At 40.6% G+C, this 15859-nt stretch overlaps 1 protein-coding gene across 1 annotated transcript in view; it reads right to left on the reverse strand.

Annotated features, from left to right (window-relative positions):
- Positions 1 to 15859, reverse strand: part of SKIV2L (Ski2 like RNA helicase) — a 624419-nt gene that overhangs the window by 504067 nt on the left and 104493 nt on the right. Inside the window, exon 6 of the mRNA XM_044083274.1 lies at positions 7502 to 7576. Coding sequence (XP_043939209.1) covers positions 7502 to 7576 — 75 coding nt within the window. The remainder of the gene's footprint in view (positions 1 to 7501; positions 7577 to 15859) is intronic.

A 15859-nucleotide genomic window follows, 5' to 3' on the forward strand; every position in this document is an offset into this window, starting at 1 on the left:
TGGTTCGTAAGGAAACTCTGTCCTGATGGAAGATGATAAAAGGCTGGACAGCCATAAGAGCCTGTAGTTCTGAAACTCTACGAGCAGAGGTGATAGCCAGAAGGAAAGCTGTTTTCCAGGACAAATATTGCAAATCTGATGAGGCCGCTGGCTCGAAGGGAGGCAAGGTCAGTTTTTCCAGAATGAAATTAAGATCCCAAGCAGGTATTGGTCGTTTCCTTGGAGGTCTTAGATTCTTAGCCCCTCTGAGGAACTGTCTTAAGAGAGGGTGAGAGAATAAAGGTGGATCAGTGTTGTATTCTGCAGAAATGTCTGAGGCATGGATTTTGATGGAGGAGAATGAAAGTCCACTGCTTAGCAGCTCAGCCAAATATTGTAGTATTTGAGGTAAATTCAGTTTTCCAGGATCCTGGCCCTTTTTCTCATTCCAGACACAAAACCGTTTCCATTTTGCGGAGTAAGCTTTTCTAGTTGATGGCCTTCTGGCCTCCAAAATGACATCCTGCACCTCCTTGGAGAGTAGGGCCTGTTGTGATGCTAAGGAATCTTCCATGCGGCTAGATTGAGTGTTTTTAGCTGGCTGTGAAGAGTTTTGAAGCTGTGCGGAGTCAGAAGAAGAGGCATTAGAGGCAGGGTCCATGGTGGGGAATGCGTCAGGCTCCTCAGGAGTGGGTACCAGTGTTGCCTTGGCCAGTCTGGAGCAATGAGAATCATCTTTGGTCTGTCTGCTCTGGTTTTCAATAGAACTTTGGGCAGCAGAGGAAGAGGTGGGAAGGCATAAACTGTCATTGATGTCCAACTGAAAGAGAGGGCATCCACTCTCCAGGCCTTTGGATGGAAAATCCTTGAGCAGAATTTTGTCAATTGGTGATTTTTGTGGGAGGCAAAGAGATCTATGTCTGGCCTTCCCCATTCTTGGATTATTTCTGTAAAAACTTTTGGATGCAATTTCCATTCGTGTGGATCTGTCATATTCCTGCTTAGGTTGTCTGCCAGCGTGTTTTCCTTGCCTGGCAAGTACTGTGCTTGCAGTTCCATTTGTAAGTCCATGGCCATGTTCCAAAGTGACATGGCCAGTCTGCATAGGGGGTAAGAATGTGTTCCTCCCTGTTTGTTTATGTACCACATAACTGTGGTGTTGTCCGTTCTTATCAATAGTTGACCAGGTTGTAGAAGGTTCTTGAAAGCTATAATAGCATTTATTACGGCTAGCATTTCCTTTTGATTGATGTGAAGGTGCTTTTCTTTTTGGGACCATTTGCCCTGAATGCACTGATCTGTCATGTGCGCCCCCCAGGCGTAGTCCGAGGCGTCTGTTGTGATGACTTGATTTGCTTGAGGCTTGCTGAATGGAAGACCTGTGTTTGTTTGACATGCTTGAGCCCACCACAGAAATTCCTTTTGCAGACATGGAATTAGTGGTATTATTGTTTCCAAACTGTGGCTAAGTTGAGACCATATGTTTTTCAGGTACCATTGTAGTTTCCTCATATGCAGCTTTGCACATGGGATTAGTAAGATGCAAGATGCCATGAATCCCAGAGCCTGCAGGATTTTCCTTGCAGTCAGCCTGGTGCAATTTGCTAGTGCTCTGAAGTATTGAATTAGTTGCCCCTGCTTCTCTGGCGTGAGGTAGGCCATCTGGGTGTTTGTGTCCAAATTGGCACCCAGGAAAATTATCTTCCGAGAGGGTATTAGCCTTGATTTCTTTTTGTTGACACTGTATCCCAGAGAGTTCAACAACATTATTACATAAGCCAGATGTTTCAGAAGAATGTGCTTGCTGTCCGCTTGGATCAGGCAGTCGTCCAAATAGGGGTATATTTGTATCCCTTGAAGTCTGCAGTAGGCAATTACTGATGCCAGGCATTTCGTGAATACTCTGGGTGCAGTAGATAAGCCAAAGGGCAATGCAGAGAATTGATAATGGGTTGAACCTGCAAGAAATCTGAGGTACCTTCTGCAATTTTGTCTGATTGGGACATGCAGGTATGCCTCCTTGAGGTCCAATGTTACCAGCCAAGACACCTTGCCCAGCATGGGAAGAAGTTGCTGTAGAGTGAGCATCTTGAATTTTGGTACGAGTAGAAATGTGTTTAGGATGCATAGGTCCAAAATAGGTCTCCAATCTTTTCCCTTCCTTGGTACCAGAAATAGCCTGGAATAAAAACCTTGACCTTGTTCGTGCGTAGGTACCTCTTCAATAGCTTTCATGTTTATGAGATATGTAATTTGCCTTTGTGCCTCTGCCCTTTGATTGTGTGGCAGGTTTGGCATGCCTCTCATTTTTGGAAGGGTGTGAAAATGGAATTTGTAGCCTCTGTTTATAATGTCCAGGATCCATTTGTCCTTTGTGGCAATATGCCAATTTTTTGAAAATAATGCCAGCTTTCCTCCTAAGGGGGCTGCCATTTGAGACTTGCTTGGCATGCAAAGGGGAAAGTCATTGGGTTTGCTTTCTGAAAGATTGCGAGTTATCCTCACCACCTCTTTGTGTAGGAGCTTGCCATTGTCTGCCTCTAAACGATCCTTGGGATTGTCCTCTGCCCCTCGGGCGCCTGTATCTGCCTCTTTGGGGTCTGTCCGTGGCAGGAAAGGACCAATTTTTGGAAGGCCAATTTCTACTAAAACGTGGGGGTTGTACCTGTAGAAAATCTTTCACAGTTTGCATTGATTTAGCCTTTTCCTCCATTTTCCTTAATACCTCCTCAGCATTAGCACCAAATACTACATCCTTTTGAAGAGGGGTGTCTAGTAATTTAGCTTTGACATAATCAGGCAAGGCTTGTTCCTTGAGCCAGGCATGCGTACGTATGACTGATCCTGTAACAGCAGCTCTACATGAGGCCTCTAGAGCATTAAAACCACATTGTAAGGTATGCTTACCCACTTGTTCTGCACTATGCATCAAATCCTGCAACTCCTTCAAGTCTGGTTGTTCAGGTTGTGACATTTTACTTTTCAATTGTAATAACAAAAACTGTTGGTATTTTAGCATATGGAACTGACAGTTTAAGGCCCTCATGGTTAAGGTAGCCAAGGTACATACCTTTTTTCCCCACCTTTCTAAGGATCTGGAATCTCTCTCGGAAGGTAATGGATTTTTAGCAGTGGAGGCCTTAACTCCCTTGGGGCCCTGTGAGATGGTTTCTGGGTCAGCAGCATGGCTTTTGTATAGAAATTGGTGTGAGTCAGGAACCCTGTAGTACCTGTCAGGCTTAACTGGAGCTGGAGGTAGAGAGTCCGGGTTAAGGCAGGCCTCCGAGTAAACATCATCTAGGATGTCCAAGACAGGAGGTATAGCCAGAGGCCTGTGCTGAGGTAGCAAGAGAAATTCCCTAAGCCTTTTCTTGGAATCTGAATAATCTTGGCCTTCCCAGTGGAAGTGTTCCCTTAAGGTATGCAAAGTTTCCCCAAATGAGTAATCCTCACGGGGGGATACAGAAGAGATGGACTCCTCCGCATCAGAGTCTTCAAAAGGGGAGTAAGAATGTTCCTGATCATCAGAGTGCTCTGAAATAATGAAGCCCTGATCAGAGGAGGGGGAATCTTCCTCCACTCTGGGCCTTTTGTCCGGTGGGGACTGAGAACCTCTGATAAGAGTAATCAAATCCTCAGCCATTTTAAGCATCTGTTTCTTAGGCATGGGGCCTGGAGATGGGCCCTGTGTAGCTTGTCTCTTAGAGTGTATAGTTGCTTTAGACTTAGTGAAAGCCTTGATGAAGAAAGAAGAGGAAGGTCTGAAGACACCTTGAGTGGAGGTGGACCTGTCCACATTCCGAGTTTCAATGCCAAGAGTGGCTTCGGTATCTGTAGTCGGGGTGTGGGCCAAGGAGCCTGCGACCTCGGGCACAGGAGACACCGCCAAAGAAGTGTCGTCGGTAGTCTGGGGCTGCGTAGGTGCCTCGCTGAGAACCGGACCACGTGTAGTCGGCTTTGGTGTGGTGTCGGTAGAGGCCGCGGACCTCGTGTTTCGGTCCTTATCTTTGCGTTTTTTAGACAAAACTGGAGTCGGAGTATCCGACGACATAATATAGTTAAATGCTTTCCCAAAATAATGCTGGGCGAACTCCGCCCGACGCTTAATGGTGCGTTTGTTGAATGTAGCACAAAAGCGACAGACCGAGACGTCGTGGTCTGGGCCTAAACAAGGTATACAGAGGGAATGGAAATCCTTATGCGGTATTTGCTTCCCACAAGAAATACAATTATTAACTTTGTCTGACATCGGTCTGAGGCAAGAAAAGTTTCCCCAACGGGGTACTTAGCTTTCAAGAAGACTTCGGTTTCCAAATTTTCGTAATCTCAGGAGCTGGCCGACCGGCACTTGCGAACTGCTTCTGCTTCGGGCACCGCGCGGCAAGAAAGACTGCGGAAAATGGTGTCGGCTGGTTCCTTTGTGCCCCTGTCGCACTGACGTCAGGGAGGAGGCGACGACAACCGACGCCGGACCTAGACTTTGGAATTCGGCCGGCCGAGGACCCGCCTGACGGCAGGAGAACCCATCTGTTATGACTGCAGCTGTATGCACGATGAACATTTAAGTTGTCACTCAACGTGTAGCCATCTTGGAAGTCCTCACACCACAAACAAACATTCTTGAATAAAAACCTTTCTCCATGTGTTCTAAGGGCTCAAGCACTAAGGCCCCAGGTCAAGCATGCATCTTAAAACCAATGCAGACATGCCTGTCTGGTTTGGTGGAAGAGTGGAAATACCCCCAAAAAGAAGGAAGATTTTCCCAGCGACATCTGTAACCCCCCTGAACTGCTCTCATAACCCATTTTTCTGATACAATCTGATGTCAAAAAGGAAGACTGAGACCCAGTTTCTGGACATATTTGAAGGTGTGTGTGTGAGTGTGTGTGTGTGTGTGTGTGTGTGTGTGTGTGTGTGTGTGTGTGTGTGTGTGTGTGTGTGGTGGGAGGGAATGCAGCAATAGTCATTCTGAAGTGGAGAACTGACCCTTTTTCTGGAAGGATTTTTGCTTTTTATTTGACCCTTCATGCCACTTCATTATTAGACCCCTGCTTGCCAGAAGCTTGTTGGGATTGCTTATTTTGCTTTTTGAAAAAAAAAGTTTAGAAAAGGAAAGCTGAAAAATATTGATAACCCCTGTGAATCAAATTGCCTCTTTCAAATGTTTTGAGTACCTATGTGGCAGAAGGACCAAACAAAATCTCCTTACACAAAGGATAATTCAAAATCTCAGAACTGACATGCTCAGAAACCTTCTGATTATGTATCAAAGCAAAACATCTCATAACAGCAGAAGCTGCAGCCCTGGACACAGAGTCAGAACAATCATACACATTCTTTAAAGAATGTTTAGAAACTTGATAGAATAGCTATATCTAGATTCTAAAAGGACATAACTTCTGAAGGCAAAGTGACTCAACACAAGCCATCACGCACTCTAACATACAAGCTTGGAAGTTCTGAAGGCTAGAGTAGAAGATGCGATAATTCTCTTACCAAACCTGACAAGAGTTTACCATCCTTGTTCAAAGCAGACAGATTAGTACTGACCAAAAACATGTTAGCATATGAAGAAGAAATAGAAATAGCTGTTGGGTCAGTCCAGAGATGAGAAAACAAATATAAAGTTAGACTGAGAAGCTTTATAAAGTCAGTTTGCCTTCTTCTGGACTGAGGGTTGACTCTCAGAGTTATTGCAGGCCAAGTCAAATGCATTCTCCCCAAGAGTGGCATAAATGGAGGAATGGGAGCAGAATTTGGCATATCCACTCACAATACATCATTATGTCTCCTTAAGAAACAGAGAACTTCCAGGTGTTCTCACTGAAAAAAATGTTAGTCACTCTGGACACAGGTCCCATAAAAATAAAATTCCTCAATGGCAGAAACTGAGGAGTCACTTTCCTCAAAAACAGTATCTGAAACATGGAAAGAAAACACAGAAGAAGCCTGTCCCTGTCTTTATCAGAAATTGTGGAACAATAATTATTTTAACAGTTACATTTCTCTTCTATTCCAAAGGATTCAAAGCCTGCAATAAAACCATAGCCAAAATAATTAACTTGTCTTTATCAGCATAAAAACTGTTATCCATTGTAATGTATTTTTTTTTGTTCCTAGGGACATGCTTAGAAGAAGACCCACTCAAGAAACATGTCCATTGTGCCAGTGACCCACAAGCATCACACACACTTATACTTTCCCAAATATATACTAATCCCAAGCAGAAAAGTAAATGCAGCACAGTATACTTTTGTAACAAACATTCAAGAAATGCCTGTAAAAATATGAAAATAAACTGCAGGACTGGATTTACTGACAGTCCAGCCAACACAGTAAAAATAGCACACAAATACTGGTATTCATAAAGAGACACAGGTTAGATTTTGCAAAAAAAACCCCCAAAAAAGTGTGGCAGGAATTCCCCAATGAGGTTTTATCTGCCAGTAAACTGGAAGGAAGAGCTTTACCATCGATCTTAAGCCCAGAAGAAGTGCTCTCAAGGGCAGCAAGAATGTCCTGAACGGTTCTGGCACCCAGACTTCCATTTCCTCCCTTTGCAGTTCGAGCTACAGCAGCCAGGGCATATGCGTGGGTGGAAGCAAAGACTTTGGAAGACTGGCAGGCTGGTTACTGCAGGATATAATCCATACAGCTAAGGTAACTGCAGCAGTTATTTAGAATGAACATCTGGGTCAATAAAGCATTAGATACGAAGATGCAAGTGTGACATTAGAAGTGCGCTGCAAAAGCTTCTATGACCAATCTCGAGTCATAGATGACTTATCTCCTCTCTGTAATTTAACTTTGATGACTTGGTACTAACCTCTTCAGTAAGTTATTGATCTTTTTACAGAAACCTCTGGCATTTTGTAGAAAGGCTTCCTGACATTGCTTTAGAAAGACTGCTTGTGTCTTGGTTTTAAGATGCTTGGATTGCTTTCTACGTGAGACAAATGACTTATAATCACAAGGTGAGTGGTACTAACTTGAGCTAATTTACTTGAACCTAGGGCTTCCCTCAGCTCCCTTGATATTCAAAGAGGGTGGTTTCTGTTAAACTTTCCTGTAAAGACTGGTAAAATAGCACTTTTTTCTGTTGTAAAGAAAGAACAGTGAGGAAAGACCCATCCACAGGAACAAGTATTACTATACTCATGACAGCATCATTTACTGCGGCACCTACTACATAATGTGCACATATTCACTACCCTATCTCATAAAAAAAAATCAAGATGATGTACTCAAAATTGCAGTGCTTTGTCATATGTTACTGAAAAACAGCTCACCCTCTACCCCAACATCACTAATCTGCATCATCTCACTCACAACGGAGTTCAACAAGCCCACCATAATGGCATTCTCCCAGTCTGTCAGGGCAGCGTAATCCACCAATATTTCACAATCACATGTATGCATGCACCCACTACCCCAATCATTTACAGAAAGACAGATAAAACAGGAAACCTACCAGCTACCTTGGTATTTTCTGAAAATTGTAGAAACCCATATATTCACCAACCTCTCTCAAAGTCAATATCCTCTTCTTGCTCTCCTTTAGACTGGATCACATCCAAAGTGGGTTCATCCATGCCACCTAGACAAAAAACATATACATACAATAAAATGCAAAGAAATGAAAAATCTCACCAGTAAAGGTGCAGTGAACACTTCAAGAGACAATTTCATCAGGAAAAGGAATAGCAAAGCAAGAATCTCACTCCTGGGGCTGGGGAAGATATGGGAAAAAATCTTGTTGAAAAATTCTCAAACCAGATACAGCGAAATGGAAATAAATACTATGATGTGCAAAATGCATGAACTTTCTGGCATAGCATCAACTGCCAAACTCTTTAGGCATGCACACTTCAGTTGTATAATTTTTCAACTTTTGCTTAATTTAAACAAACAAAAACAGCTTCATAGAGCACTGTATCCTTCTGGGGAAACTGCTACTTCACAGTTGAACTGGTTATTTATTTACTTACCACAATGACAGATCTGAATATTTGTGATCCATCTTCTTCAGACAGCAGGACTAAGGCCAAATGGCTTGCATCAAAACTTTGAAAAATTGTCATATGAAACATTTCCACATTCCAACATCTTATTTCACATTCAGCACGTCTGCTCCAGATTCTGTGTCCTGCTCAAAAGTGAAGCATACAAAGGCAACACCAAATAAAGCTACAGACTTGACCAAAACATAAAGACCTCCTTGACCTCATCCATGCATAGCTAATGTTTATATCTGACACCAGCACATCCATCTTTTTCAGAGATCCAAGCTTGTGCTCTTGAATGGCATCAAGAAAACATACCTTACCTTGATGCAGAAAAAGCATTTAACAGAGGAAGCTTGACTTTTATGAGTAGTGAAATGGAAGCATTTGTATTTCCTGATACAATAAGAAGGTTAATTAGGAGGATATATAAGGGATCAGAGGCAAAAATCAAAGTGGGAAGTTCCTCTCCGATATGTTTTGCCTGAAAAGATAAACCAGACGCAAAAATCAAAGTGGGAAGTTCCTCTCCGATATGTTTTGCCTGAAAAGATGAACCAGACAAGGTGCTGCCTTTCCCCTTTGTTAACTGCCTTACATTTAGAACCATTGGCAAAGAAAATGAAGGACTTAGAAATTCCAGGAAAGTTGGCTTTATTTGCCGAAAATATTTTGCACCTGACAGAACCAGAAAAGGACATCAAAGTGTTGTGGAACATTCTGAGACGGTTACAGTTTTTTCAGGACATAACATTAATGAAGATAAAACAAAGGCTATATAGCTGCAAACTATGTACCACCACATGAATTGGTTCAGCAATACCCATATTTTTGGGGACATGATAAAATGAAGTATTCAGGAGTATGGGATAAAATGTTTCTGTTATAACAGTGTGAAGAGACTAAAAGATAATACAAAACTGAAAGCTCTTGCCTATGGATATGGACAGTACGATACAAGCAGCAAAAATGTTTTTAGTCCCTTTAGTCTTAGACATGGGTCAGGTATATATTTTTTTAATCGATCACAGGAGAAGATGTGGGTAAATCATTAATAAAGAGTTGAAAGATTTTAATTAGGAGGGGAAGAAGACAACAGTCAAGTATGACAAGTTGACCCTTCCACTAGAACAAGGAAGTTTAGGAATACCTGATTTGAAGGGGTATGTTACAGATACACAGTTAAGGCTCTTATATATAACACAAGCAGAAAGCTACAATTCAAAAGTGGAAAGGACAATGATTATGATGATGAAGCAGGGGAGGGGTAATTCAAGAAATAAGGAAAGAGTTGAATTTTGAATACAGATCCTTAAGGAGAACAACAGTAGTCATATAAAATATTGTATTCATAAAGTAGCAGAAAGTATACCAAGAACTAATAATAAAAAACTTAAAGAGGTAGCAATATGGTAACGGGAACAACACAAATTACTTTATTAAAATAAAAACAGTGAGTGCTTTCACATCAAATTAAGGACGCTTCTTCAGACTTGATCCAAATAAACTGCAATAACCCTTTATATCTATATCCATCAGTTCAAAACCACTCCCTATCAATTAACTAAAATTCCACAATTAAATATGCAAATATTGCCTTCATTCAATAAATCTCCTTTGTCATATATTAAAATATAGTGCTTTGTTGCTAGCCATAATTGAGACATACAACTAGTACTTATTGTATCATAAAAGCTATCAAAGCTAATAAAAATTATATAAACATATAAATATGTATGGCATTAAACTGAGCAGTCTTGTTTATTTCAATTGAAATGCAAAACGTTCAAAAATAATCTGCTTGGCCAGCAGATGGCAGTACCCCATCACTTAACCCCCAAAAAAATATATATATATATATATATATATATATATATATATATATATATATACATACATACATATATATATATATATATATATATATATACATATATATATATATATATATATATATATATATATATATATATATATATGGGTACTTATCACTTCACCTAAAACTCATTTCACCAAGACCAAATCACCTAAAGTTCATTTCGCCTAAAACTCATTTCACTGACAAGTAGTACAATAAGGCAAGTCAATAGTATATGTCCTTTTCCCCACTGTATTGTGATCCTGGTGTTAGTATATATATTAAGGGTGGGTGTGGGGGGACCTAGTTGACTTTTATCAAATAATGTAAAATAAAACCAAAGTAAGAGGGGGGGATTCGCCCCCACACCTCCCCTAATTATATATACTAACACAAGGATCGCACTACACTGGGGAAAAGGACATATACCTTTTACTTGCCTTATTGTACTACTTGTCAGTGAAATGAGTTTTAGGTGAAATGAGTTTTAGTTGAAATGAACTTTAGGTGATGTGGTCTTGGTGAAATGAGTTTTAGGTGAAGTGATACATATATATATATATATATATATATATATATACATACATACACACAAACACACACACAGACATATATGTATGCATATAGTGACATCCATAGGAGTATAATATAGTGAAGCAATTAAAATTAAAAAAATACTACAAATTCTAACAGTACATACCCAATAAAAACTCTACCCAACATTAATGAAAAAAGACATGGATAAATATAAAAAATGTAAACAATGTAAATAAATAGAGAGTAAATATTAAGGAGTTGAAATAAAAAAAAAAAAACCTAATGATTCAAAGGCCTATATTTCAAAAAAGGTTTAAGTGAAACTTTATCATTCAGACCATATGCTTTGCCTGCCTGCATCCAAATAATCCACTTAATCTCTTTCTTTTCAGTCAAATTCTTAACATTACCTAGTCTACTTCTATGGATAACTTCTATAGCCAAGAATAAAAACCTGTGTGAAGACCCACGACTAAGTATATGTCTGGCAAGGGCATTGCTTTCATCCTCCGTACTTATCACATATAGGTGCTTCCTGACTCATTCCCCTAAAGTATGATTCATCTTGCCTATATAAAAGGCAGGGCATTTTGTGCAAGATGCTAAATACACTAGATCCCTAGTTTTCTAATCTGCACAATGATTAAATTCATAAACTCTATTCATAGTGGGATGAACAAACCTATTATCATTAATCATATAAGAACAAGGATTACAATTTTGACAACTGATTGTCCCTTGTCTTGGTGACTGAACTCCCTTTGTTACACTCTCACTGCAACATAGCAGCCTCTTTAATGACTTATTTTTATAAGCAAAACTAGGGCAACTGCCCACGACATTCTGTACTTTTTCATCTAAAGTGAGTATCTGCCAGTTCTTATATATTAATTCATGAATAGCTTTGTTGTGGGAAGAATAGGGAATGATCACGCTACATTGGTAGAGTGGCTTGACTTGTTGTTCAAAGATTTCATTGCCTGCTCTCTCTTATCCCTAAAATACGGTCCACCTCTATGTGACCTGTCAGTAAAGTTATCATCCCTTAGATGGATACATTCTTGGGATTTATAACCTCTTCCCAAAAATTCTCTCTAGATTTTTTAGGGCCACTTAACAACCTATATCTGAACTAGTGAGTCTCAAGACCCTAACACCATGTCCTTGAATAATATTCTTATAAACGTGGGTGGGGTGCATGCTCGGCCAATGTAAAAGACTATTTTCCCTGCATGATTTCCTATATAACTCAGTATGGCTCTGACCTCCACTCCTAGAAATGAAAACACCCAAAACTTCTATACCTTCTGTGGACCATTTTCCTGTAAATTTTAAGAAATCAGTGGTGGAATTAATGTAATGTAAGAACTTTTCTAGTTCCAATTCAGATACATCCCACAAAAGGAACACATTGTCCACAAACCTCTTACAGTAAGGTATACTTAACTCCAAGAAACTCAAACTGGCACCCAGCAAATAAACTTTAAACCAAGACAAAGACAGGTACCACAGAAAAGGAACTCGGTAAAGCCTTGCAGTTCAAAAATTGAGCTGGTTTAATAGTAGTTTAAAAAGCATAACCGCATTTCGAATCACAGCGTTTTCGTCTTGTTCAGTCCGACTTCATCAGATACATAAAGCTTCCAATCCCTTAAAGTGGTCTACAGGAACTCCCAAAATATGAAGTGTTTATTAGAAAATGCTTACAAAAATGGAAGTGGTGATAAGAAAAGGAAGGGAACATACAAATGTGGAAGACATACTCAGTGTACTTGCATATCTAACAAGGAGAGAATAGTCTTATCAAGTAAGAATAAATGGATAGAAAGCGCACAATTTTATAATTGTGAATCCAATGGATTGATTTACCTAGCTCTGTGGGGGGAATGTGAATCCTTCTTTGAGGAGAAGGATCTAGGAGCATTATTACGATATTCAAAGCAAAAAGAGTCTAATGCTCTTTACAAGCAAACATTATTACGTCACAGAGCGTATTATTCTTTCTTTGTACTTGAGCAGATAAAGACGAAAATTAGAGGGGGGCTATGGGAGGAAAAGATTGAATATAGAGAGCTATGGTGGCAATTGATTTTGGAAGCCACCAGCCCACCAGGGCTCAATGATTATACCTCCATAGCCCCCTTACTAAAGCTGAGAGCTGCTAAGCTTTGAAATAAGAAACTGTGCTTCATTCATATTAAATGTCATTTTACAAAAGAACCACTAGAGGGGGTAGACACATTTTAATGTTTTAACATGTATTCCATCAGCTAGTGAATTTTAACAGAATCACATATCTTATTTAGTTAAATATGTTAAGCTGTGAAATACTATGCTATTTTTCTGTACTGTCGCCTTTTAAATGTTCTCTGTGCTTTTACATCAGAACTTTGGCCGGCTAACATCTACCTGAAATCAACTGGACGTAAGTGAATTTAAGTACACTTTTTATCTGCTCTTTTTTCATATAGTACTGTATTTGTTGTTGGGTCTTTCGGCTTATCCCGGTTAGGGGTTGCCACAGCGGAACTCCAGTCCGCTAATGTTTGGTAGTGGATTTTTACGTGCCAAGTTACCAGCCCTGACGCACAACCTTCAACAAAGGCACGCCCATTCACGCATGCCTCCACACGGAAGATGCTCTAGCTGAGAATCGAACGGAACAACGTCTTGCTGTGAGGCGACAACGCTACCGCAGCACCACTACCGCATCATATAGTACTGTATTTAATTTACTTATTTGCGTTTTTCCTGATTATAATAGTACTGTATTTAATTTATTTATTTGCGTTTTTCACTGAATATTAACTCAACTGAAGTTGTGGCTGTCTCCCTACAGTTAGTTCCTCACCCACCCTCCCTGTTCTTATTTTGGTGTTAATGCTGGTGACTTTGAAATTGCCCGCTCCTCTTGGAGAGTTGTATTTGAATACTACTCCTGGGCCCATCTCATTTGCTCACTCAACTAAGTGCAGGAAGATCATATTCTGATTTCAGGCACTCCTACTGTGTACAAAGAGAGCATTTGGGAAGGACAACCCATGTAGCCTCTTAATCCTCCTCTGTTCCCTCCCTCAAAAAAAAAAAAAAAAAAAATTATATATGTATTTTATTCAGCTGCTCTTACTGTAACTGTCTTAGTTGCTCTTCTGCGTGCTGTTATCTGTTCAGTCGCTCTTCCTCTGCACTTATGTTTGCAGCCCTCTAATTTACTGCCTTCTGCACTCGTTTTTTAGTCATTTGTTAATTTAATTGCATTTATTTGAACTGTATTTGCCGTAGTGTTGCTACACGCACAGGTGTGCTGGCCTGCACTGCAATTTGAATTATATTTACTGCTGTTTTAGCTGCTTTTCTGTAACAAAAAAAAAAATCTAAGCTTTTTTCCTGCCTTTCCTGTAACTAATCAAGTCCAGATACAGACTTGCTGTATCCAGGACTGCTGGTAAGCTTCTGAGCCCCCCCAAGCCTTTCTGCGTTGGAGAGAAGCCTTCTAGCTTATCAGTGGGAGTGGTAAGCACTAGGTAGCCTATCTACCATGCACCTTCATCCGCATGGCCCACACGTCTTCTGGAATTCAAACTGCGTGGGAGCGGAAGATGAAGATGTAAACAGTCAGTCGCACAAAAGCAGAAGCGTCTGTGCGACTGGATGCAAAGGATGTTCTTAAAGTAGAACACCTTTAAAAAAATTTTTTTTTTTTTTATTTAAAAGAAAATGAATCTACCAGGTCAGCCAGTTCCAGGGGGGTGCAAATGCACTCCCTTCCACCTGCCTGTGGTCGCCCTTGCTACCACGGGAAGAGCGAGTTTGGCCCTGAAATTGTAGTTCACTGGCCGTTTGAGCAGTTTTTCCATCTCTTTCTACTTTCTGGTTAAAAGACCGTTTTGCGTTTGGTCCCCGCCTTTCCTATAACTAGTGTAGTCCAGGTACAGATTTGCTGTATCCAGAACTGTTGGTGAGCTTCTGAGCTCCTCAAGCCCTTCTGTGTAGGAGAGAAACCTTCTAGCTTATTAGTGGGAGTAGTAAGCATTAGGTAACCTATCTACCACAGGAGGAGTGGTTTCTGGCCCAGAAATGATAGTTTATTGGCCATTTGGGAAGCTTTTTCATCTCTTTCAATCTTCTGATTTAAAAACCTGTGTTTGCACTTGTTTCCTGCCTTTCGTGTTACTAGTCTAGTCCAGGTACAGATTTGCTATATCCAGAACTCTTTGTAAGCTTCTGAGCCCCCTAAGCCTTTCCGTGTTGGAAGGAAGCCTTCTAGCTTATCAGTGGGAGTGGTAAGCATCAGGTAGTCTATCTACCACAAGAGGAGTGGTCCCTAGCCCAGAACTTGTAGCTACTGGCTGTTTGAGCAGTTTTTTTCCATCTCTTTCAACTTTCTGGTTTGAAAGCCGCACTTGTGCCCGTTTCCCGCCTTTCCTTTAACTAGCCTAGTCTGGTTACAGAGTTGCTGTATCCAGGATCGTTAGTAGGCTTCTGAGCCCCCCAAGCCTTTCTGTGTTGGAGGGAAGCCTTCTAGCTTATCAGTGGGAATGGTAAGCACTAGGTAGCCTATCTTCCACGGGAAGAGTGAGTTTTGGCCCAGAAATTGTAGTTTATTTGTCCGTTTGGGCAGTTTTCCATCTCTTTCAACTTGCTGGCTTAAAAGCCTGCATTTGTACTTGTTCCCCGCCTTTCCTTGCACTAGTCTAGTCTAGGTACAGATTTTCTGTATCCAGGACTCTTTGTAAGCTTTTAGCTATTGGCCATTTGGGCAGTTTTTTTCCATCTCTTTCAATGCTCTGGTTTAAAAGCCGCACTTGCGCTCATTTCCCACCTTTCCTGTAACTAGCCTAGTCCAGATACAGAGTTGCTGTATCCAGGACTGTTAGTAAGCTTCTGAGCCCCGCAAGCCTTTCTGTGTTGGAGGAAAGCCTTCTAGCTTATCAGTGGGAGTGGTAAGCACTAGGTAGCCTGCTACCACGTGAGGAGAGGTTCTTGGCCCAGAAATTGTAGTTTATTGACCATTTGGACAGTTTGTCCATCTCTTTCAATTTTCCGGTTTAAAAGACCACATCTGCGCTTGTTTCCCATCTTTCCTGTAACTAACCTACTAGGTAGCACTAGAAAGCCTTAAACTGATACAAGCCTTCTAGCTTAGAAGAGAGACTTTGGAGTGATTAAGTATCAGATTTCTGTATTTTCTTGCTGTACTTAACTGTTTTCCACCTAAACGCAGATTTTCCAGCATTTATTATGATTTAAAAGCTTGTTTTTTTTTCACATATTGTACTTATTTCACTGCCTGCACTTTTAAAAAGTTTTTAACTGTTGTAGGCTACACACTAAAGTGTGGTAGCCTTTTCTGATCGTTTGTAGTAGTTTAAAGCTGTTTTAAATGTATTTTTTTTACTGTTTTTGCCTTATTTATTTATTTACATTTGTTGACCGGGAATGTCCGACTGGATGTCCATTTTCAGTGGAGGCCCGGGGAGAA

This window comes from Protopterus annectens, chromosome 9.part0 (genome assembly GCF_019279795.1).
Source record: "Protopterus annectens isolate FY-2018-M chromosome 9.part0, PAN1.0, whole genome shotgun sequence".
In the NCBI taxonomy this organism is placed as follows: Eukaryota; Metazoa; Chordata; order Ceratodontiformes; family Protopteridae; genus Protopterus; species Protopterus annectens.